At 37.8% G+C, this 19,030-nt stretch overlaps 2 protein-coding genes across 2 annotated transcripts; one reads left to right on the top strand and one right to left on the bottom strand.

Moving 5' to 3' along the window:
- Positions 1-5,923: 5,923 nt before the first annotated feature.
- On the top strand, positions 5,924-11,821 carry LOC141599422 (uncharacterized). Its single transcript, XM_074419425.1, has 6 exons — positions 5,924-6,212; positions 9,645-9,780; positions 9,995-10,079; positions 10,161-10,205; positions 11,127-11,227; positions 11,325-11,821. The coding sequence occupies exons 1-6, from the start codon at positions 6,038-6,040 to the stop codon at positions 11,455-11,457; spliced, it is 675 nt and encodes a 224-aa protein (XP_074275526.1). The 5' UTR covers positions 5,924-6,037; the 3' UTR covers positions 11,458-11,821.
- Positions 11,822-13,929: 2,108 nt separating this feature from the next.
- On the bottom strand, positions 13,930-14,661 carry LOC141640863 (uncharacterized). The gene has a single exon (XM_074449545.1). The coding sequence runs from the start codon at positions 14,659-14,661 to the stop codon at positions 13,930-13,932; it is 732 nt and encodes a 243-aa protein (XP_074305646.1).
- Between the last annotated feature and the right edge of the window lie 4,369 nt (positions 14,662-19,030).

Raw genomic sequence — 19,030 nt, 5'->3', positions numbered from 1 at the left:
TGACTTCTCTAGACTCCGACTCTGACTCCGACTCCGACTCCGACTCGAACTCATCGTCTTCTGGTTCTCTTTTGAACATCTCTCATTCTCCAGTGGTGAGCTTGAAGAGTCTTCCTTGATCGTTGGTCCACTTGATTGATTTTCTCCATCCTTTCTGCTAACTTGCGTTGGTTTCTGTAGCCCCCAGCGTGGCAATGATCTCATCTATGATGCTTTCGGCGCTTCTGATTAAGGGAAGATCTTGGAGATAGATATCTTCCTCGCTATCTGTCCATACCCCATTGATTACCTCTTCTTTTGGGGAGATAAGATGTGAGTAATCTAAGGTAGATTCGTCACTTGTAATCACTAGAACTCCAAGAGGATTCTGAGTGTTGTTGGGTTTTCCTCCCGGCGGTATTGGCAATCGACCATCTTCAATCATGTCTTGAAGTACATTTTTCAACTTGTAGCATTTTTCTGTGTCGTGCCCCTTGCCCCTATGGTATTCAACGTACGAGTTCTCGTCCCAGAATTTGGATTTCCTTTCGGGTTCGGGAGTAGGCCCAATGGGTTGGAGTTTACCTTGCTTCATTAACCTTTTTAGAGCATTGGAGTACGTGCCCCCAAGATTTGTGAATTTTCTTGGTGGGGTAGTTTTCTTGGATGGCTCGAGAAGGTTAACTTCATCGGTCTTGCTAGTGGAGCCGTATGAACGACTTGTTGAGCCTTGATATCCTCGACCTACCGTTTTGGACAAGAGTCCTTTACGGATGTCATCTTCAATCCTTGTTCCTAGTACGGTTAAATCCTTTAAAGTTTTGATATTTTGGTATCTTAAATGATTGGCATAGATGGGTTTGAGATTGTCCACAAACTTCTCCACAAGGGTAGCCTCATCCGGGCGTTCAACTAGTTGGGTACTAGTCTTCCTCCACCTACTTAGGAAGTCGGTGAATCCTTCTTTTTTATTTTGGGTAAGAACCTCTAGAGTGCGCATTTTAACTTGGATCTCGGCATTATCCGCATATTTTTTAGAAAACTCGATGGCGGCATCTTCCCAAGTAGCGACCTTCTTATGATCTAAGGAGTAGAACCATTGCTTCGGGATGGTGTCAAGAGATGAAGGAAAGATCCTTAAGAACATCTCGGGTTTGATGCCTTTGATAGACATATAATCCTTGAAGGCACGGATGTGGTTCAAAGGGTTCTCGTGCCCCTTGAATTATTTAGGGATATTCGTCATATTGAAGTTGGTTGGCAATTTGGAATTGACGGCCTCATACTTGCGATTGTTCTCCCTATAAATGTTATCCCCCTTAAGGTACATCAATTGCTCCTCTAAGTATTGGAGTCTTTTCTCAGCTACAGTTATCCCCATGAGAGGATTTTCATCCTTGGATTCATTCTCGGAGTCACCTATTACTTCACTTTCATGAGGGGGAAATCTCCCCTCTACGGCATAGATCCGACCCTCGATGGTCTCAAGGCGGTCATAGACTTGGTCTTGGGTAACTTGCATTTGGGCTAGCGCGGCTAGGATTCGATCATTACCATCTTGAAGTTGGTGGAGGTTTGTTTCGCTGGATCCAGGCATCTTGAAAACTGGATAAGAGATCGAGGACGAATCAAAACACGATCGACCATTCTAACACACTTGCTAAAAGAAGAAATGTTTTGACTCGTGAAGTGGGTGTGTGCCACTTGTGTTGAGTGAGCTTTGAAGAAAGACAAGGTTTTTTGAAAATGTGTGTCCTAGTCAACTATAGTGTAGTTGTAGGAGTGGACTCAAAGTGAGGTTTTGAAATGGGCTTGTGGCCCGAATTTTGACACGACAAATGGACAGAGTTTTGACTTGGTTTTGCGCTAATTGAAGGCCTATTTTTCGAAATCTTGATTTAAAAGAAGGGTTTTGATTTTTGCAAAATCGTCATGGTTTTGTTTAGAAATGGTGATCACGTAAGGTACAAACATTTATACAAGCATTATAACGGGATGCTGAGTGCATTTAAAAGTGTTTTGGTTTAAAGGGTGGGTTGCCATACCGAACCATCAAACCCGAAGTCTGTGGAGAGGCTCGTACCAAACAAGAGTAAGGCCGATTCCTAGTCCATTTCCTCAAGTAGTGAAGGCCCTTGATACAAACAAGAGTAAGCATCATGGTATGGATGACGTCAATCGCTATCCATCCTTAGGCCCAAATAAGAATTAGGACCGTTTAGACGGGACGATTGGTCGAATGGGTTGGGTTGGGCCTAGGAAGACCGAATAAAACGGTCTAGGAAGACCGAGTTATGAAAACCGACAATTGTCTTGTACAAACTATTCCCTAACCTTGTTCAAGTTTTACCCTTGCTACACGTAAGTGTATTATCCCCAGCGGAGTCGCCAAACTGTGGACAGCGGGGGTGCCCACGGGGGCGCTTGGGAGAGAAGAGGAACAAGCGTTTGCATTTTTGTTGGAGTCGCCACCAATTTTTATGGGAAATTGGAACCGTTCGAATACCTCGTGTCATGTCAAGACACAAAGTAGTGACATGAACACTAAGCAATTGTTACCCTTAGCATTCTATGTCTAGAATGACTCTCGTGGATGCCAATGAACACGGGTGCTCACGGAGATCTGGAGTAAGGGGTGAGGGTACGTATTAAGAAGCTCTTTTGATCGAACACCTAATCCCGCCCGCCTCCATAGCGGCCTCTACTAATGATTAGGGAAGTTATTCGTACTTGATATATCGTCGATTATATGCATGCAATGCAACATCCAAGTTTTAATCCTAGCATGTGAAAATTAGACTAAGTCGGTGAACACGTAGTTAGCATACAATTAATGTCGAAGTAGGATTTAATGTTCAATTACATGCGAAAACATACAATTGATACAAAGAAATATGAATACAATAAAGGAAAATTGCAATAATAAAAATTACAATAATTACAATGGGATAGGCGATTTATGTCGAAAATACCTTTAAAACGGATAATTTGAGAAAAAGAATAAAAGAACAAATAATTAACGAATAAATCAGAAGGTGATAATACGATTAATAATCAATTATACGTAAGCTAAATAAACTAGGTCAAGCAACAACGGAGTTCGGGACGACCAATTCAACCGAATAAAGCGCAAATAGAGTGCGTCCTTTGAATAGGCGCAGCGATTTGCGTCTGTTCTCGACAATTCGAATTGTGTAGTTTTAATTGCTAATTGTTAATATCAATTGGTAAATTTAATGATTGATTAAATTATTTACTCAGATGGAAGTGATTAATATGTTATTTACATGTGATTAATGGGTCATAAAACAATAAAACATGAATGAGACGGAATTAGACGAATTAATTTACATGAACGAATGATTAATTAATAACAAATTAACAAATTAAACTAATTAATTAAGTTAAATACAACGGATTAATGACGAATATATGATGGATATGACAAATAACAGGTGTAAATATGTCAATGATGAATTCCAGAAACTCAATATTGATGAATTGAATCTCCAAAACCCGAATTGAGTTTAATGACGAAAACCCGCAAATATTGATTACTTGGGATTTAAGTCGAATTTATGACGAATTAAACATGTGAATGAATGATAAATGATATACATGTGAAATATTATGATATTATGACGAAGAATTAACAAAAAACAAACGAAACAAAACAAATACGAAGAGACGAATTACAGAGGACGAAGGAAGAAGAAAGGAAGCAGGAACTGCGGCAGCCTAACGAAGAGGCGCAGCAGGTGCTGCGCTCCTTCGAAGAGGCGCAGCAGTTGCTGCGTCCTTTCTCGACGGTCAGTCTTCTGGAAATCCGTAAAAAAGAGGTTTTAAAAGCACGGTTTTAGAAATCGGTTTTAATGATATTTTCGACATAAATCTTACATTGATGATTACAAAAAGTAAATACAATAAATAAATAAGGATTATACACCCTCAGACTTACATGTTTGACGAAACGAGAAGGACTAAGTTATCGATTAGTGATGCTCGACGCGAATGTAAAGAAAGTGTCCTCGTAAGAGGAAAACGATTAAATTAATTAAAGTTGATTGATGTGGAGTTGGTCAAATTGGTCGGTCATGCAAACGAGGCTGATACTCAGAAGGATCCGAGCTTACCTGGTCGAATGTTCAAGCACGTAGACGCCAAAAAGTAAGAACAAAGGTCTAGAATGCAAAGGGAGAAGAGAAGGGCGGACACTCGCGTGAGAAATATGAGGAGCGAAGGCTCCTATTTATACTAATCACGTGAAGGAATTAGGGTTTCGGAGACTCTTTGGAAGTGAATCTCGGAAAGATATGAAAAAGATACGAGAATTACGCAGAAAAGGACTGGGAAGAGCGCGCAGCCCAGCCCACTGCGTCTCTTGGAAGAGGCGCACAAGACCGCCGCGTCTGTTCCCAAGTGGTTTCCTCTGCGGAAGAAAGATTTCCGTGTTTAAGTTATGGTAGGACGGAATAATTTGGTTTTCCTTAATATCTTATGTGAATATTACGGGAAATTGTTTACCAAAGGATGAAAATTATGAAATATGGAATAGAAATATCCGGAACATTCTAGAACATTCGGACTCGGGATTTAACGGTTATCAGAAAATGAAGACGGTTTTAGGCCCGGACTCCAAATGTACTCTAATTACTGTCAAAACGACCGTATCGGCACGTAGATGACAACTAAGAGGTAGACATTAATATTTGAGCAATCACTTGACGATAAACTTACGAACTGTCACAAATCGTTCCGCGTAGCAAACATGCGGCCCAATCATCACCGGGTGGTTTGCGGGAAGTGCAGAAATGAGGTATCTACAAATAGAGGACGTGCTTTGGAGCAATTCAAGTTTACAGATCTGTCTTTGAATAAGATTTTATTTTATTTGATTCTAGTCGAGTTGTATCCTGTCAAATTTGACACATGTTGTAGATGTCGTATGGCTATTTATTAATAAATTGATCCTTTCTTTCAAAAAAAAAAAAATACGGGTTGAATAAAAATATAAGATACAGTGTTAATATGTAAATACAATATGGTAAACTGTTTCAGTTATACGGATCTTTTAACGTAAGAAAACGGAACGGCCTGGGCAAGGTAATGTGGGCTTCGGGCTGTGTCATGCCGGTAAAATGGAAATGGTGGTCAGGCACATGAGCACATCCCATGGCGTATCTTAGAAACATGCACCGATTTGTTCAAACCGGAACCAAAATGACAAAATCTTGGACGAGATCGGACCGTAAAATTCTGATCTAAGACTGGATTGACCTAAATTTGTCACGACTCTCCTTAATCGCCTACTTTAACTTTATACTCGTAAAGCAAATTATTACTGCTATACCTATAGAAATGAAGAAATATGTATTATTGAAGTATAATAATGCAAATTAAGCAACATTTGCAAAGATTCTATATAAACTAATTTAAGAATAAAATTAAAACGCGAATTTCGGTCCAATCTGGTTTGGGGTCTAAACCGGAAATCGAAATCCTTTAAAAAACTTGGATCAGAGATTGGGCCAGAATTATTTATTCTGGTTTCTGTCCGCTGAATTCTGGTCCGATCCGTCCAATTTCTGGTTTACACCCGATAGCATCACACTCGTTGCGTATTATGCTTGAGCGTGCTCAAGCAATTCCCCATTCCAGCCTTATTTCTTTGTATTTTGACCCCCTTACCCAAGCATGTCGTACCGCGCTGAGTTAAACACGATATTTTTTCTCAAATTTCGGTACAGGCACCGTCCATGGCGTCCATGATATATCATACCGTACTAAGTCACGTCAATCTTGTACCACGCTAAAATAGGTCCTAAGGTACACTAAAATGTGCCAACCGAACAACCCGCATGACCACTTCCATTTCGAAAGCGAGAAAGTAAATTGTGACAACCCGATAAAAGAAATTTGAGAATAGGCTAAAGCCCATAAGTCCATAACAACACAATTGACACTTCTCGCACCAACTTAGTCAGATGGTCATGAGTTGAAAAACCCTCACACTTGCTAACTTCATCCTCTTCATTTCATTTGCATCCCTAAATTAACAATGACACTCTTTCGAGGATCTCTAAAACTCCATCGATTTCTTCAATCTACTTCTGCTAATCCTCAAGCTTTCTCCCTTTTTCGCCATTTCTCTACTGGAAATGAACAACAACAACAACAACAAACTCAAGACCCTTCTTCCAAATTTGATCCCTTTCGTAGCCCCCCTTCTCAAGGTATCCATTTTTCCCTTTTTCCTGATTTTTTTTGGTGTTTAATCTTTCAATTTAAAATTTAACATACTGGGCACTTGTTTTTTTCTGTTTCGTTACCTAAATTTTCTGGGTTTTTTCTGGGGTTTAGCGGTATGAAAAAAATACGATTTAACTTTGGTCGAGGTAATATCGTCTTATGCAATAATTTGTGTTTGTTGAGATTTTTGTTGGCGTCGAGGGTTACAAGAACGTTTTACTATGTAAATTTCGCTACAAATTTACTTCTTTACCAATCAATTTGTTGATCACAAAGAATAAAAAAGGTAAACAAATGACTGGGACGGTGAGAATACATCTATATATGTGATGTCACAGTGATGATTATGTGTGTATCTATCTAGTTGTTGCTGTAAAGGAAAATGGTCCTTCATATCTCGTTGGATTATGGAGTACAAGTTATTGTGAAGTACGGAGTACAATTGAAATTTCGACAAATTCTAAATTGACGAATTTCGACTACACTTGATAAAGCTATATCCTTTATCCAGCTACGCTAACTTAATGTGGGGGTATAGACAGAAATGAATCATAAACTCTGATCTATGGTATATAGGTATTGTATGCTTGGTCGAGTTGTAGTTTAATGTTTTGTAGACATGATTTATAAGAAAATGTGATAGCTCGACCTGGTAAGCGCTAGAACCTTGATAGTTGGGTAAAGTTTTTATATTTGGACTCATATCACCTTATGGAACTTTGAACCGCTAACGTGTGGCGTTTATACAAACAAGAAGGTTGGACATCGTTTCCCCCTGTTTTTTCTACATGTTAGATGTAGAGGGGGGTAACAAAAATAAACAGATACATACGTTCCCCTTTTCTTGAAAAGAAGAAAAGTTGGCTTACGCTTCTAGATTTACTGTATTGATTAGCCAAATGTCATTGGCCAAAAGCCAAAATTGTGGTTCATGATGGATGTTATGTGTGTGTGTGTGTGTGTTTGTTAAGGGCCATAACACTATGCAGGGTTCTCTTTGATATATGGTAGTTGACTCAAAACAGTGGAGAAAAAAGAGGAATATGATGTTGGTTAAGGGAAGATAGAGAGTGTTGAAGCGAGAGTGAAAGGCTTTTTAGGGGAAATATTACTTCCATCTGAGAGTTATACATCCCATAGGTGGAGGTGTGGAGCTGTCTAACTATTACTCTCTTGATAGGGTAGTTATTTCCCTATTTTTATCTTCTTCCTCTATCCACCACCAGTAGCTCCTTGTGTTATTCCTCTATCGCCCTTGTAACAATTAACACCAATCCAAGCCGGCCCTACTAGTTAGAACTTAGAAATGCCTATACAATCCAAAATGGGGCTGGTAACCTGGAGCATCAAACCCAAGTCCCAAGCTAATGAGATCGACCAACAAACCGCGTTGCCTACAACATCATTATTTTATTTGATTCGAGATTAAGTACTCCAATAGCTCCAGTGATCAAGGCTAATACATGGGGATATGACTAATGCTAAAGATAAGTTGGTACTGCACAAGCATGGACTTGCTTAAGGTGTGGTTATGCATAGGCATGATAATGCATAACTAAGGCAGGCATGTGTGAGGCTTTATCCATCACCTGGAAAGCATAATGCGCATTAGGGACAGTAGTGATGTGTTAGTTAGCAAGTCATGGTGCAACAGGGTGAAGCAACATGTGTTACACCATAGCTGTACATATTAAATAGGTCGAGCAAGCATGGTCAAGCAGATGTGCATCGCATTGAGCAGGTGTCATGACCCTTGACGCTCCAAGGGTGTGCGGTGAAGGACACTACAAACCAGATATCGTACTTCTCAACCATAAGGATCCTTAAATTCAGCCCATTTTTAGTGTATTTTAGCCAGCCAAAACTAATTCATTTAGGATTGGATTTTCTTTGACATATCCTTGCTTTATTTTTATTTATTTATTATTTATGTCATCTTTTGTGGTATATGAGTGTTTTGCATTTGCAAAATACTATGCAGTAGCTTCTATAATTAAGGATTAAAATCAAGAAAATATTAGTATTAGTTTTTTCGAGCTCCATTAGTGATCTGTAACGGATGGACGATTAGTTTTTTGAGTTAAAAAGAAACTTGACTCTTGTTGAATTTTTCATTGAGTGTCGAGGCCCAAAGATTAAAGTTAGGCATGGTTGTTTGAGGGTTAATTATAGATTATAGATTAATCAAGTCCAACGTTGAGGTCAGGTGTCACATCATTGCAATCGTTTTTTTTTCTGTATTCGTCGTTACTTGCTTCCATTAGATTTGTTATTTTGGCCTCTTGTTGGCGTCTTTCTCATTCTGTTTTAATCCCTTATTTCAGTCCCAAAAACACCAAAAATGCATCAAAGAGAGTCCATCTTGTTACTGATTTAACGTTCACTTTTCAAGCACAGAAAATTAATTGGATTCAGGTGATATGGTTCTGCCATTTTATCAACTTTTGAACCCAATAAGTATTTAAGACCTGATTGGGAAGCCAAATCGCCTGTCTGCCCCCTTTGCTCCTCCATTGCCTGAAGTTATACCTTTAATTTGCTTGACAGTGTAAAATATGGAAGATATGGCACACATTTTGCTAAAAATGCTCACTTAAAGCTGCACAATATCTTTGCTGAAGCATCGTCCTGGGAAACTGCTTTATCAGTATATTTGTTATGTTTTTAGAAGGTCCAGCAAATGGATCTGTAACGTGCTTAAATTCAATTGTATGGTATCTGCTTGTGCTGTTTGAAATATAGTGGGTACAAAATAAATAGTTTATTTTCATTCCCCCCCTGCTCAGTTGATTGTTTTTAGTAAACGGTTTATATTCTTTCCCCCTGTTCATTTGATTGTTTTTAGGAAGAACGGATTTTCTTATAGTAGAAATCACAAAAAGGAAAGTGATTTCGTGATGGATCCGGCTCATATTGGAGCCCTGAGTGATATTTGCAGGAATCTTTGTTGAGGGCACTCTCTTGTAGACCATTAAGATTTTGTGTGTTGTTAAGGGGATGAATTCTCTCTGCGTATCACAGATTCATGATGCTTGATCTTGAAACCTAGCATATTGCAAATGTTTGTTCATACTATACAGTCTCATCATATCATAGACCAAACTATGTTCTATGGGAATATAAATATGTGAGCACACATAACAAATATCAAAGAATAGTTATTCTTGGTTGCTGATGACTAAAATTCACACACTCCCACTCATGTTCAAATGTAGATAAAAGCCTTTAATTGTTTCTTTGCTGTTAAATTGTGAGATTTCTCTGCAGAACGAACGCAGTGTGCCTCAGCCAAAAATGTCGCTGCAGTTATCTTTTGTCACATTTAACTTCCACATTTTAAGATTAAGGTTTTGCCACTATTTTTTTTTAGTGCGAGTCAATGATTAATAGTTTTATTCCCTTTTGGGGAGTTCTAGGTTTGACATATGGAAAGCTATGGGGCATCAATGAAAGTACACTGAAGACTGATATCATCAATTTGTTTGAAGGATGCGGCTTGACACTGGATGATATTAAGGTTGAATATGACAGATGGTTCAATCCATTGGCAATGTAATTTTCTTTTCTGTGATATTGTACTCTCTGTGCATTCCATTGCCATTTTAGCTGAATGCATTTATTTTTCTGGGGAAACAACTCTTTATTTCCCTTGTTGTTCGAATAAAAAATACTGTGGTTTTGTTCTTATGAGAGCAGTGGCCATTTTGTCCAGCAAGTGTGTCACTGTCTCCAAGCAATTTTAAACTTATCATTCGGTGTATGTCAGGTTGCTGCAGTTCCCTTCTCCTTCTGCCTTCAATGCTGCCGTCAAGGAGAAAAGTAGGAAAGGCCGGTTGCTGAAACTGGATAAGGTGATGATCCTGACTGTGCTTTCGGTGATTTGTTTCACAGACAACAATCCTCATACTGACCATGTTTTTCAAATATGTCAGGCTGAACGTCAGCAATGGGATGATGTGCCAAATAACGGACATTATGTAAGCAGATGCTACTTCTTGAATCTGTCTGTGGTGCTTTTCCTAGTTTTGTTATTCTGTTCTCTCAGACTAAACACGTGCTCAGATCAATATATGTTGATTTTTTTTTTTCTGAATTAATCCTCCGTAAAGAAAAAGGGTTCGTTTTATGAATATTTGTCAAATAGGGGTCCATGAAGGTTTGCTTTTCTGCAACTATGCATGGCTAAACTGCCATGTCCCATGGCGGCTTTGGCTTAGAGTCGCCATTTGAAATGGTGGCTTTAGCTTGGTGGCTCTAGTGTTTTTCAGTTACAATTTCTTTTTTAATTTTAAGTGGACTCCCAATTAAACGAAATGTTTCTAAATCTGTCCCAAATAAATAACTTTTTTGTTTATATATATTTGCGCAATATTTTTAAAAACGATCGTATATAACAAAACTGCTTTTCTCTTCTACTTTGAAATTACTGATTCTTGTGCCCGGTGTTCAATTTCATCATTGCTCGAATGAATGAAATAGTTTATTCTAACTTTTGTCAACGCAATGGCGTCTGTTTCGGTGACACTTTATTTTTCTGCCAGGGGCCCAGGGCATTAGTTGTTGTACTGTACTACAGTAGTTGATAATTAATATTTAATGATGGATCTGTTTTATGTTTTGGTTGTGTTTACATTGGAAACAGTTTCGTATAAAGTTGAAATAGCACATTTATCTGGTTGAAAACGTTCCTTGGTTGTGATTATTTCTAGTGTCTGAACACTTTCACGAGGCGTCATTCTTACCGGGTACCTTTAGTTTATGGATTTTAACATTGAAATATGTACCTGTAGTTGTGCTCTGGAGATATAGAGGCTTCCTTGATAAATATTTTAGTTGTTCATTCATTGGGACTGCTTGATTCTTGTGATGTGTGCATTATCTAACTTTTCGATCGTCAGGTGGTGTTGTTCGGGATACCACAGGATGCAAATTTCGGTGACGTGGAGCGCTTTCTGTCTGGCTGTAACTATATATCTTCCTCATTGGAAGTTTTTTGGAGGTCAGCACTACCTGCAGTAACTTCTACGGACACTCAATAATTGTTTTTAAGTTCATGTGTCTCAAAAACTCCAAACCTTTTTTTCCGATAAGTGCAGGGGTGCATCTCCACGTCCTATTAGAGTGGCAACAGTTGGCTTCCCTTCTCAGATTGAGGCAATGAATACAATTATCCAGAAGAACGGATCTTTCTGCTGCAATAGTCGAATTGTCACTCGTTTTCTCCAGTAATTCAACTTATGCTTCCATCGGAATGTGGGAAAGAATTGGTGATAGCAATTCGTCAACGCAGCAAATGCTTACTCATTAATTTCAGCTACTTGTTTTTCGTCGTAGGGCCTTCCAATACTCGTTTCTGACGATGATGCTGCTCATTAAAACATTTTATTCTAGTAGGAATAACAGTGATTAACTCTCAACTCCTAGTTCTGTGCTAGAAAGCATGTGATACCTTGTTTATGATGGAAGTTCTCCTGCAGGATGCGCTATGTTCTGAAATTGTTCGAGTGTGCTAATCCTGTAGAAAGTTTTATATTCACCAAACAATCAGGGATTTTAAGAGCCTGCTAATAGAACTATTGGGGTTTGATGGTAATTCTATTCTATGATCCTATTGTTAGTTGCTCAACTCCTATAACTTGCACGATGTTTTTACGGATATATTTATGGTATTTCCTCCATATTTCGGGTTCTGGGGTGGGGTTATGGTAAATGGACTTATGGAGACAATTCCTAACTTTTTTAATGCTATTTTCGATCCTTTTTTTTTCTTTTTTCTTTTTTTTTTCCCCACACCATTTGAGCAAACACGGGAGTATGAACAAAGCATAGCTACGGCCTACAAAGCATAGCAAAGCATAACTTTCAATTTTTGAATCTTGTGTCTTAAATCCTTGTGAGTTGTAATTATTATTGTGTGGGATTATATGGTCTTTATGTGTATCATGTATAGCATTGGTCCCATCCTGGATTGCACCCAATTTTGTGGAACAAAAAAACAAATTAAGCTGGGACTAGACATCGAAACCTTTAAGATACTTCCTCCATTCAACTTTAATCTACCATATTTTCTTTTTAATCCATTCAATTCCACTCTACCACTTTCCATAAAAAGCAAGTAAAATGACCCTTTTATTCTCATGGCAAACAATTATTTACACAAAATGCCACTAGTTAACCCACACAATTACCCACTCAAAACTCACCCTAATTATGTTCTGGCCCAATTAGCAACCCCTAACCCAACCCACTAAACTAAGCCTTCCCTCCATATTTCCCTAATCCAACCCATATACCCCCCATATCCATTCAAAATTGTTCCCAGAAATTTCTGAAACCCTAAAATCCCACCAGCCAACTACTCTCATCTCCCCCATTTACTCCTCTCCTCTCATCTTACTCTCTAGAATTTTCTGAAACCCTAAATCTTCCACTCTCTCTCTAACGCCGCCTCCTCATTTGTTCTCCCACCCTAAATCTTATCCTTTTTCTTCAATAATCTCCCTCATTTACACTGATCTCCTCTTTTTTCTTCATTTACAACATGAAACCTCCTCATCCAAACTGTGGTAATGAGTGTTTGCATTGTGTTTTTTATCGGTATCGTGTTGGTTTACTAGACGATGAAGGCGATGATGACTATGATGAATCTGCTCCTGAATCGCCTCCTCCAACCTATATTGTACCTGATTCGCTAGATCCTGATGATTTGGGGATTGAAGTTGAAGAGACGGAGTTCGATGATGGTAGCGTTTGCATTCCAAAGTCCCCTGAGAACGTCGCTCCTTCAAAGTCGCCTGAAACGCTTGAGAAAACGACTTTAATCGAAGTGGGTGGTGGATCTGGTGAGACTGAGAGTCCTTGCACAAAGTATTTAAATCGGTTTTTGAAGAAGATGGCTGATAAGCGTCCTAAAACACCTGAGAAAACATCCGGGTTTGTTGAAAAAATGGAGGTTGATCTCCATCACCAATGTCTGTGAAGTTCAATGCGTTTGTGGATAGATTCTTATCTAAGCGATAATTACTTCAAGGTGTTGGTATATTTCCTAAATCATTCGCTTTTTTTGTATTTTTTCTTTATTTATTCGTATATTTTTTGAACTATTTATCGTACTGCTGCTGGGTTAACTGCTGTTAGGCTTTTTTTGGTAGGATTTTATGTTGGATTTTTTGGTAGGAATTTTTCTGCTGTTTTTCGAGCGTTAATGTTTGTCTGTTTTGGTTTGTCTGTTGGTTTTGAACATGAACATTAACCTGAAGTATGAACTGAACTTGTGTAAATGTTATGAACCTCAACTGAAAATGAATTTCAACCTGAATTGAACATGGATGTGGTCACTTGAAATGCATAGTCTGTCTGAACTGTTTTGGTTTGTCTGTTTTGGTTTGTCTGTTGTTGTCTGTACAAGCTTGCAGTCTCTCAATGATGAAAAGCCTTAATGGTTTGAGAGTTGTTAGGTCATTGCTAGAGTTGAATGTTAAGTGGCCACTATGTTTAAGTAAATAAGCCACCACATGGTCTACCAATGATGAGTGTGTGTGCCTTTCCATTTCAAATACAGTTATTGATTCACTATGATGACTATTCCATAATGGTTTGAGAGCTAAGTTTCTTGTTGCCTTAATTAATTCTGATTTGTATAGAAAACATGGTCTATCTTCATTGTGTGTGTGTGTTGGAGACATTTTTACTTTACAAAACTCAATGATGAGGCCATTTAGGCCCGAGAGTTTTGTGCTCAATGATGATGCTTTGAGAGGAAGTGCTTGTATGGTGTAGTTGAATGGAAGAAGTATATATATAGGTATCTTTTGTAAGGAACCTTTTTGACTGGCAACTCCTATATGGAGGCTCCTCCCCTTCCACAATATACATCTTTTCATTGTCTGAGGTTATGAAAAACCACTTCTCATTCATGTGGATAGTGTTGCTCATCTCATCAAATATTATTTCAGTGAATGAGATTGAATTTAGATCCAGAATTTCTTGCACTACCAATGACTTTAGTGAATGCAGCAGCCTTTGTTCTTTGTGTAAGTCACTGAGTTTGGGATGTAATGGACTTGAATGAGGCTTAAGTAAACCTTCATTCACCCATGAATGGACTGTTCCAACTGAAACTCCACAGTTTTTAGAAACCCTCTCCATGGTGTTTCTTTTAGAACTGTCAAGTGACTTGATATGCTCAATGTCTGGTAGTATTCTTTTCCTGTTTTTATTGCCTATTCTTCCACTCTTGACATCAAGTTTATCTCCTACTAACCTCGGTTTTTTTGCAAGTTTCCATATATTTGAGATGCTTCTATCACTCAACCCAAACCTTTCTGCTGCCTCTCTGGTAGCACCAAATGGCAGCTTCCCATCATTAGTTTTTTGAAGCAAGTAGATGGCAACTTCAGTCCTCAATTCCTCTGTCATACACTTGAACACCATGGCTGTGAAGTTGAAGTTTTCTGAAGATGGTTGTGTAATTTCAAGAAATAAAACCGTGTAATTTTTTTTTTTTAACTTCAGCACTTTTTTTTTGGATTCTTGTAATTTATGGACTTGTAAAGTTTTTTTTGTTCCTTTGTTATTGAATAAGCACCCTAATGTAAGGTGAGAACTTGGTGTGAATGTGTATCCACCTGGGTTCCTTGTAATTTGAGCTGACATTTTTTGGGGGGAAATTAAGTCCCACTTGTTTTGGTGGAGTTTTTGAAGTATTGAAAATTTTGGTAGGAAGTTTAGAGGCTAAGTAATTCCCGAATTCAGATTACTTTATGGACAAAACTTTCTTTCATCCCATTTCCTATTATACTTTTATTAATTCTTTATAATTTTCTTAAGACTTGTGCAAAGTGTACTATGGTAGATTGGAGTTGAATGAAGGAAGTATGATCGAATTTTATGGAGCAAAGCCCGAATTAATGTAAAATATTGAAGGACCCCCACATAATAAATACTTCCTGCATTAAACTCCACTCTACCATTTTCTACACTATTCACAAATAAACATTCAATTTCAATCATCTCTCATTTCATAAGTGAAAATATATTCATGTGATTATATAGTCTTCATATTCATCGGATTTGTGAATCTTGTGTTTTAAATCTTTGTGAGGTGTAATTATTGTTGGCTATCATATGGTCTTCATGTGTATCATGTATAGACCAGATTGCAGCCAATTTTGTGGACCAAAAACGAAATTAAGGTGGGACTAGACATCGAACTAGGTTTATGAGATAGGATCGAATGTTATGGACTAAAGCCTGAATTAATGTAAAATATATATATATATATATGTTGAAAAAGACTCCCACATAATAAATACAATAATGCAATTCCTTTATGAGAAGTATCTACCTCACTCGATAAATTCCCTCGAAAGATTAAATTAAAAACATTTTGTTTAAAATAAGTGTATAAATATGGTCTCTTAAGTCAAAGATAATATAGAAGACAAAAATATCAAATTATTCATCGTAATTCGTATGGGTTGTTATTCGATCTGTCTAAAACTATGTCGGTCTTAAAAGACACTATTTATTTAAAAAAAGGAAAAATGGCAAAATACTACCTATTAAAGTTCAAAATTTTTATTTTACTACATATTATGCTTAATTATGCAAACTACTACCTACAAAGTTGCAAATATACCCAACGTACTACCCATCCGACGGAAAACACAACTTAAAGTACCAAACTTACCTGAGATTGGCTGAGTTCCACTTTTGTTTATGTTTGCATTAGATTTATACCCATATTACCCCTTATTAATATCCTTAATTAATCAAACCTTTCTCTCCCTTCATTATCATCTTACTCAACCCACTTTTTCTCTCCTCCATTGAAGGTAAGCTTTCTCTCTATTAAATTCCTCCCATACAACCTATACCAAACCTCAAACCTGCCTGTTTTCACCAGTTTTGTAGCCTTCTCCATTACAGAAACAAAATTAATGTCCCCTACAGACAACCCAGGATCTAACATCAACCCCCCACCCACATATTCAGTTTGTAATACCTCATAAAAAAAGTGAAGGATGTGTATTTGATATCCCACAATCAACAATAGACAAATGGAGGTGATTAATCAACAAAAAAAAAAAACGCCAGGTCTAAGCAAATGTGGTAACCCACTGAAGCCATGGCCAATACCAACTTACTCAGCTAATTCGATATCTATTTCATCAAATTCAACAAACCAGTAAATTTAATTTAGGCGTTTAATTTACATGGGGCAGTTGGACACACTTTTGGTGTGTTTTGTCTTGAGTTTGGCATCTTTTCGCTGTTATTTATGCGATTAATCATCAAGGAACGAAAACCCCCAAAATATAACCGATAATGCTGTTGATTATGAAATTAGGGTTTTAAATTTGAGACATTACCAAAAATAACAAGATAAAATGGTAAGAAATTGAAGTAGCTGACTTGAATATATGATGGAAAGATGATCCAGGATGATGACGATGATGAAAAGGGTTGGATTTTGGTTATTGTAGGCTGTAATTTTGGTTTATTGTGATAGCTTATATTGAAAGTTATAAAAGATGAGTAAATGTGGGTGAGTAAAGGGGTTAATTGTTGGAGTGTATTAAGTAAGGGTAGAATAGTCTTACACAAGCTAACACAAGCTCAAGCGACTTATTAGTAGCAAACTCACATTTTCTGTCTAAGGAGTAGTAGAATCTATTTAGTTGTAGTGTTTTAGATAGTATTTTGCAAAAATAGGTATATTAGGTAGTAATTTAAAAATTTTGGACTTTAATAGGTAGTAGCATGCAAATCGCCCAAATAAAAAAATAAAAAAGTACGAAAACATGCATGCATGATGAGAGAGAGCTGTACATACTTATAAAATAAGCCACATGTCCTTTGGACCTCACGAAGAGTTCATACAACTTTACTAATTAGTTATTAGTAATTACCCCCTTAATATCTTCATTTGAGTTCTTCAACCTTCCTTCCATAAAATTCTCCCTTTTTCTCTCCTCATATTTGTTCTCTACATTTAACAACTTAGATATACGGTGGTTGTTTCTTCATCAATAAGCATCCAGAAGAGTTGTAATGGTTGTTTCTCCATCAATCTTTGGCTATCTATAAGGTATGCACGTCTCTCCGTTTTTTTATTTTTTATTTTTAAATTGTATTTTTGATCGGTTTTGCACCTCGACTCGTTAGAACTCGGGTGTTAACGAAAGACTCTGGAGATGTAGCCAAGGACCTCAACAGCTTATACTTACTTAATCACATATATATGTGTCAAATTTTTGACACATGACTATTTATTAATGAATTGATATTTCGATACTTACAAAGAAAGGCAAAGCTTACATAGTAGTCAGTCATCTGAACCTTGGAGTGAATGTCAACAACAAAAATAACAAACAAGTACGATGCTAACAAAAATAGTTAGATATGGGGAAGACCAACTAATGCCACCGCCATCCTTTGTGCCTCATCAGAACTACAACTTAGAGCTATTATTTACGCCTTACTAATCTCAATCTAATAATAGCCAGGTATGTTGCCCAAGTTTGAATAGAAACCATGAGAGCTGGCAGAAATAGACGGAAAACAAGAGATTGACACCGTTGAATACCTTTTGGCGGCGCGTTTCTCTGGAATCTGGGTCTAAATGTGAATACAGTTCTCTGGTCCAGTACATAATACCTACTTTCCCACCAAAAATAACCAACTTTGGGATGTGCCTTTGCACAAATAGGTAATTCAATAGGTTTAGGCACAAATTCACATTCATCCGTGTTTTTTTCGAGCCGCAGTTTCAAACTATATAACAAAACCTCCTCAAAAGGTCTATGATTCATCCAATAAGCAATTAGTCTGACTAACGTAATCCCACCAATCCTCCTCGCCACAAATCATCCATTGATTAAGCTCTCCGGTCAACAATGATGTGGCAGATGGTTTCAATTTCCACAACTCATTTTTCATCACTTGGCAGAAAGAATCCTGTTGGGTTGCTGTCCAAAAGACGGGGTGATTCTTTATATAGTCAAAATTGTCGACCCAAGACGGAAGGCTTTTCATCACCTCAAATAGATGACCCATCATAATTGGCAACTCTTTTCCTTTCCGCCACAAACTTCAACTATTAGTTCAATCAACATTCTAATGTCATACTCAAATATTTGCCTAAACCGCGAAATTCCTATGGGTTTGGGTTTGGGTTCTTGGTATACCACGCTAGGAGCAAGATCAAATACTAAACCTACGTCGTCATAGTAAACACAACTTCTTTTCGCGGTTTTAGTCGTCAAGTCTGGAGCAAAACAAAATGGATGAATATTGGTATTCATCCAAAGAAGCAAACCTCTGATAAGTTTCACACCGTCCCTCATGAAAACGCGGAGGTCATGGCCTTGATACCTTGTAGTGCTGACAAACGACTCTGGAGATGCATATATGAGCTTCTTCATTCCCTAAAATGTAGGTACGCAATTCAGATTTAACAAACATCACACAACTATGTAGCTTGGGACCTTAGAAACTTGTAAAACACCAACTTTACATGGCACGTAACTAAAAGCCGACTTACAAAGACGTGATGTTTTCCGGCAGTGCTAGACGACGGTAGAGTAGTGCTCGGCAAAATTGTTTCCCATGCTACAAACTTCTTCTTACAAGCTTCCCAGGCTTTGCCAGGCACACCTTCAGTCAATTTGGTTAAGGACTTACTCCAATTCACCGAGGCAAATCGACCGAATAGTCGAAAAGTTTGTTGGACACATGATAAGGATATAAGATCAGTTAAGTGTGGGGCTAACATCCCAGAAAAAAAGGATATATGAAG

This window comes from Silene latifolia, chromosome 1 (genome assembly GCF_048544455.1).
Source record: "Silene latifolia isolate original U9 population chromosome 1, ASM4854445v1, whole genome shotgun sequence".
In the NCBI taxonomy this organism is placed as follows: Eukaryota; Viridiplantae; Streptophyta; class Magnoliopsida; order Caryophyllales; family Caryophyllaceae; genus Silene; species Silene latifolia.
Note: the sequence above shows the minus strand (reverse complement) of the source record. Positions and strands in the feature narration are given on the sequence as shown.

Coding starts and splice junctions, on each gene's coding strand:
- LOC141640863 (XM_074449545.1), bottom strand. CDS start 14,661: ATGGTGTTCAAGTGTATGACAGAGGAATTGAGGACTGAAGTTGCCATC.
- LOC141599422 (XM_074419425.1), top strand. CDS start 6,038: ATGACACTCTTTCGAGGATCTCTAAAACTCCATCGATTTCTTCAATCT. Junction 10,080..10,160: donor GGTTGCTGAAACTGGATAAG/GTGATGATCCTG, acceptor CAAATATGTCAG/GCTGAACGTCAGCAATGGGA. Junction 11,228..11,324: donor TCATTGGAAGTTTTTTGGAG/GTCAGCACTACC, acceptor CGATAAGTGCAG/GGGTGCATCTCCACGTCCTA.